The 6,759-nt window shown below is 33.9% G+C and overlaps 1 protein-coding gene across 1 annotated transcript in view; it reads right to left on the bottom strand.

Moving 5' to 3' along the window:
- LOC106460826 (sodium-dependent nutrient amino acid transporter 1-like) overlaps nt 1–6,759 on the bottom strand; it is a 38,272-nt gene that overhangs the window by 9,466 nt on the left and 22,047 nt on the right. Inside the window, exons 10-12 of the mRNA XM_022387630.1 lie at nt 5,785–5,912; nt 2,684–2,799; nt 1,309–1,437 (exon numbers count right to left, since the gene is read on the bottom strand). Of these exons, the coding sequence (XP_022243338.1) occupies nt 1,309–1,437; nt 2,684–2,799; nt 5,785–5,912 (373 nt within the window). The remainder of the gene's footprint in view (nt 1–1,308; nt 1,438–2,683; nt 2,800–5,784; nt 5,913–6,759) is intronic.

The raw sequence follows: 6,759 nt of genomic DNA, 5'->3' as shown, positions 1-6,759 counted from the left end.
ATGCCTGTCGCCGCCACTGTCCAGCAAAATGTTACTAAATATATAGAACATTAGTAGGGTTATTTATATTTCAGGTTCTATATAATAAATGTCAGATATATGGGTAACGAAATAACGCGGGAACGTTTCTACACGGGATCTTTCTTTACAGGGACACGTGCAATAAGATAAAGAAACTGCGAAGTCATTTTGTCATGCACTGGTAACATTTTGCTCGGAGGCACGTTTCATGTTGATCCTGCTACCTATAGCTTGAAAGTGTCATTATTCAGAATATGAAAAAGTTTATGTAAAATCAGATACATGCTGCTATAGCTGTAATTTTCCTAAGACTATTTTTTTATTAGGGTTTTACAATTGACTGTATATGCGAACCATGTGAATTGTTTTAATAAGCTAATATAGAAGTTTCTGGTAAGAAAAATTCAACTTCGTTGGCCTTAATCCACATGGGTTTGACAAGGCCCTAAAAGTAAACACTCTAAAAACTACAAGTTTACAGTAACTGGAAACTCCAACATACAAAGTAGAAATGGAACTGAAGTTTACCTAACTGAGTGAATTCTTCAAGTGGAGACATAATTTACAGGTTTTTTTTTCTGGCGTTGCCCAAATAAAAATTGTTTTCTCTCTTCTAGATCTTTGATATACATTATATATATATATATATACCGTTCAATAGAATATAAGTTTGTGACAAAAGATATGAAAGGAGATTTTAGGGTGGCTAAGATGAGCGTTGACATTTATATTGTTATATATATAGTTCAATAGAATATAAGTTTGTGACAAAAGATACGAAAGGACATTTTAGGGTGGCTAAGATGAGCGTTGACATTTATATTGTTATATATATAGTTCAATAGAATATAAATTTGTGACAAAGATACGAAAGGTCATTTTAGGATGGCTAAGATGAGCGTTGACATTTATATTGTTATATATATAGTTCAATAGAATATAAGTTTGTGACAAAAGATACGAAAGGACATTTTAGGGTGGCTAAGATGAGCGTTGACATTTATATTGTTATATATATAGTTCAATAGAATATAAGTTTGTGACATAAGATATGAAAGGTAATTTTAGGGTGGCTAAGATGAGCGTTGACATTTATATTGTTATATATAGCTCATTAGAATATAAGTTTGTGACAAAGATACGAAAGGACATTTTAGGGTGGCTAAGATGAGCGTTGACATTTATATTGTTATATATAGTTCAATAGAATATAAGTTTGTGACATAAGATACGAAAGGACATTTTAGGGTGGCTAAGATGAGCGTTGACATTTATATTGTTACGTACATTGGTTGTCATTGGTAGACCACAGATGAAACAAGTTAAACATGCAACTAAAGCCATCACGCTCTTCTTTTGATGAAGATGAGGGAATTCATCTTTGATTGTAGTTAAAATGGCTTCAATATGTCCAATCTGAAACAGAAATAAAATAACGGTACTGGAATAACTTCATTAATGAAAGCGCTTTATTGCGGATATGTTTCATATCATAACTTCAAACACAATAAATTATAAACAATATATATATATATACATATATGCATCAACAAAATAATTATAGCATGTGCTAACTTTTTCCTAACTAATTTTCTTTTTTTTCCTTTTTTAATTTGAATTAGTTTTACAAGATTCTTTTTTCATGAAAATAATTTAAACATATAATACACAGGTCTCACATAAGCTTACTTTACGCCCCCCAGTGGCACAGCGGTATGTCTGCGGACTTACAATGCAAGAAACTGGGCACAGATAGCCCATTGTATAGCTCTGTGCTTAATTACAAAACAACCAACTTACTTTATAGTGACTCAGCGGTAAATTTGATGGCTTAACACGCTAAACATCTATTGTGATACCCGCAGTGGGCACAGTACAGATAGCCCATTGTGTAAATATGTTCTCAAAAAATAAACAGACAAAATATTAGAATGAAACCAACGTCGAGTTAAAAAGATTTCTTTTCATTAAAAACTAAAGGTAAAAATGGATGAAACTTCCCATCTTCTTCAATACTAAAATTATTTCTCAAAAGGCACGAATAACAAAGTGATAACCATGTTTCAGAGTGACAATTTGAACCTATTTTGATACAGTGTAAAGTTCAAGATATGATGGAAATCAAGAAAACAATACAATTGAAATTAATGTGAAAATAAACAATTTGATGTCCATCTTACAAGCTCATACTTGTTGCTCCTAAATCTTTTTGTATCATGTTTTCGACTCTCTATCTTCAGCTACCAAATTAATTTTAGAATCTTTATCTGTTTATATTTAGTCATTATTTCAGGCCAACAACTGAACTACGGGTAAATGAATCGTAATCCTATGGGAATTTAAAATAGAGGGGCCAAAATAGGTGCTGCCTCTTCTTGTTCCAACGTTATATTTCTCATTATTTTATAAGAGTACACATATTTTGTTAATTTTATGCAATTCTATAACTTGATAATTTATTTTATCATAATTTTTCTTTTTACTTTATTTCAGGTAGTTGGTGTTATAAATGAACTGTCAAATTTGCTCTCAACAATCGAACAATCTTACTGGAATACTGGTCACAGGCGGACAAATAGCCTCCATGTAGGAATTATGACATATATATATATATATATATACATATAAAATTGTTGTAAAATTTGTCAACATATTGACTCACCGCACTTCCAAGCCCCAACATGTACAACATTATAAAAAATAGTATAGACCAGAGCTGTGGAACAAACGGTGCCTGACTAAGGGCCTCTGGATAGGTGATGAAGGCCAAGGTTAATCCTGAAAAAAAAACAAAAAACATTTTATTAGTATTGTTAGATTTTACTAACTAGTGTAAAATATATTAATAAATAATGTTAATAATATATCAGGAGGTATCTATCCTCCAATACGTGAATATAAAACAAACAGAACCTTTCTGGTTCTATATTTAAAAACACGTAAAGTTTACTTAGCGCTTCTTTTTTGTTTCTTTGTTTATTTACCACGTAATATATAGCTGATACACATTTAGCAAGAAATAGACAAGTTAACTTTTCAGAGGATTCTCTTAATTAACAGTTAGAGTTTGATCATAATTAATTTTTATAAAAACTCATGGGAATGAATATAATTTCTAATTCCAGAGTATTCATCCATTTGTTCTTTATTTTTACAATGAAAAAGAAAAAAATGTGCAACTTTTTAATTTATTGTGTAATCTTAATCAACTTTTTTACGTTACAATTAAAATTAATTCGTTTGTCGCTAAGCTTTCACCTATCTAACTAGTAAGTATTAAGAGTCCTAATTTCTAAATTGAAATGTTTATCCATCACAAATATAGATATTACCATTGACAGCAATTCTCAGAAAGTTCGAGACGTCAAGTCAAATCTAGTCACCTGCGAATTTCTAGGTGACACATGTCATCACTACGTCGTGCCAAACAATACAAAACGTCTAAAATCAACAATTAAAGCAATATCCACATCGACAGCGAGAACTTTTTAAGTGAGTCTTGGTCAACGACTCTTGCTTTTTTGGTTTAAATGTCGTGAATTTCTACTGTAATTGGCCTAAAACATTGATTAGAAGATATACGAATATATATGATATTAGAGATACGCGAAAGTCATAGGAAGGGTATGTGAGCTACTTTCAACAATATAGAAAAAAAAATCTATAAAATATAATGAAGAAGATGAATAAAAATAAAATAACGTACTGGTAAGGGAAAGTGGCTGAATTGGTAACGTTGCTAAAAGTTTTGTCTCGTTCGTTTAAGGTCTTTCATCAGGAGTGGTTTTAGGTATTTATTAGGCCCGGCATGGCCAGGAGGTTAGGGCGTTCGACTCGCGATATGAGGGTCGCGGGTTCGAATCCATGTTCCACCAAACATGCTCGCCCTTTCAGCCGTGGGGGCGTTATAATGTGACGGTCAATCCCACTATTCGTTGGTAAAAGAGTAGCCCAAGAGTTGGCGGTGGGTGGTGATAACTAGCTGCCTTCCCTCTAATCTTACACTGCTAAATTAGGGACGGCTATCGCAGATAGCCCTCGTGTAGCTTTGCGCGAAATTCAAAACAAACCAAGCAATAGATATTTATTTTTTCGGTGCAGTTGCAGCCCATTTATCTTTATTGTGACACATTTTGAGCGTGATGATTGCTGAGAATAATTTTATCTAGTGATGGATTAATTAGTCAATTAGTTAATGACTGAAATACGTGTAACAATACCAGAAATAATATCAATGTCATTAGGCCTACTAGTACATTACAGAGGCGAGGTACTCGGATGAACGACGTTCAATTTAAAGATATTTCAGTCAAAAAGTTTGAGAACCACTGGTCTAGAGGATAATGTCCTAAGTCAGAAGATACATTAAACCTTTTAACATTTTTCAAGCAATAAAGATTTGACGAATTGGTAACTTGTTGGTTGCCTATTCTCTCTCTAAATTTCTGTAGAAACGTATGCATCTAACATACTTAACTTAGTATTTGTAGTATTCAACTATACTAGGTATTTATTACCTCATTCTGTTAGTAAAAGATCACCTTTTGGTTTTCATTTTCGTGCATACAACTGCATGTAGGCAGGAGCGCTATTTAAGATTTCGATATAGATTCGAAGGTTAAGATCTATAGAAAACAGTCTATTTTGGGAACATTTTCTCTGATTATTTCATATTATTTAATAACCATTCAATAATATATTTATTTCCGAAATGAACGAATGATATTAAGCACAGATGGAACGAACAACAACTTTCACGAAAGAAAGATTGCTGTAAAAGCTGACCACACTCTAAAGGAGGCAGCGATCTTGTCCACGGACTTGACAAGGGGCCGTGCGCGGCCCAGTGATTGGTGTGCCGCACTGTAGATCCGAGGTTTGCGCTCTGTTATCATAAAAAAATCAAGTTCTGCACTTTGAAGCTGTAGGTGCGTTGTAAGAGTGACTGTCAAAGCTCACTATTCGACTAAAGTAGCCACGAGTTGGCGGTGAGTAACGTTGACTAGCTGCCTTCCCTCTACTTGATCGTTTCAAAGTTAGGGAGCTAGTGTTGATAGCCATCGAATAGCTGTGCACGAAACTCAACAAACAACGACTTCTCAGCTGATACCTTGAAGGTACACCCTCTCTCATTTTTCTATTGGAATAACCAACAGTAACGTAACTAGTGCATGTTCGTGAGAATAATAGCGTCATAGAGCTTTTTATATAATACAGATTTTCTTGTGAGAATAATAGCGTCATAGAGCTTTTTATATAATACAGATTTTTTTGTATATGTTCTAGTAAAAGCACTATCCCCCGTCTCCACACTCGAAATTGTGATTGTGTTTATTATTGACCAAAGATTGTTTTCACTGTGTTTTACGATGTATTCCAGCCTCTTTTTTTCTACTAAATTCAGTCGAAATCAATATAACACAGACTAACTCTGCAATGCATTTTCTTCTCGAACCTCCTGTTATCCTACGGATCCAAGTGGATTACTCGAAAAGAAATCAGTTAATTTTAAAAATTAGAATAGAACAGTATTAAAGTAAAACTTTAAATATCTTAAGCACTCCAAAACGCTGAAGATACATCCAGATTATTATGTGTATATTACTTCTGTCTCTTATTATTAACCCTCAATGATTTTTCATTACAATTCCCTAACTGGGAAGTAATTTTAACGGTAGAGTGTAAATTATCCAAGACACTTATTCTGCAGTTTTGAAATTTTGTTATTATCAACACAATATCCTTAATATTTAGACATCTTACCTGAATCTTTGGCAACAGTGCTGATATCTTGTTCCAGATCGTGGGCTAATGTTCCTAATACAGAGAAAACTACACAGCCAGCCAGCACACTCGTAAGAGTATCAGCCACACTAATTATTAGAGCATCTCTGAAACACATCATTAAACAATTTAAGATGTATATTTATCACAGAGTAATTTAAACAAATCCTTAGCAAACAAACAAAAATAAACCTCTCCCTCTGTCGATTAGTGTTACAGAAAGCGGAATTGTGGTTAGTATGTTTTTACAAAGTTAATAATATCTGGTAACGTACCCTGTTGATTCACCATTAATTTTACTCTTTCAATGATACATTTATAGATACTCTCCTAGTGCCAGATTTACTTTTAAGTCACAAGAGAAAACAAAAGTACACGTGTTTTAACATTGTGTTTCTTATCTGAAAATTGAAACTGGTGCATTTTGAGAAATTTGGAGAGGAATACCCATTCGTCATGGTAACCCAAAACTCTAAAATCGTATGGCAATACTCTAGAGACATATATGTGTCCATGGTAGAGCGCCCTAGAGACATATATGTGCCCATGGTAGAGCGCTCTAGAGACATATATGTGCCCATGGTAGAGCGCTCTAGAGACATATATATGCCCATGGTAGAGCGCTCTAGAGACATATATGTGTCCATGGTAGAGCGCCCTAGAGACATATATGTGCCCATGGTAGAGCCCATCTGTCGCTAGGTAACTTATCTGTGTACATTCTATTAAAAGTTGTTACTTGAGTGTAACATCTGTCACCAAGTAACTTACCTGTGTACGTTCTGTTGAAAGTTGTCACTTGAGTGTAACATCTGGTGGCTTACCTGTATACATTCTGTTAAAAGTTGTCACTTGAGTGTAACATCTGTCACCAGGTGACTTACCTGTGTACGTTCTGTTGAAAGTTGTCACTTGAGTGTAACATCTGGTGGCTTACCTGTATACATTCTGTTA

This window comes from Limulus polyphemus, unplaced genomic scaffold (genome assembly GCF_000517525.1).
Source record: "Limulus polyphemus unplaced genomic scaffold, Limulus_polyphemus-2.1.2 Scaffold844, whole genome shotgun sequence".
Lineage (NCBI taxonomy): Eukaryota > Metazoa > Arthropoda > Merostomata > Xiphosura > Limulidae > Limulus > Limulus polyphemus.
Note: the sequence above shows the minus strand (reverse complement) of the source record. Positions and strands in the feature narration are given on the sequence as shown.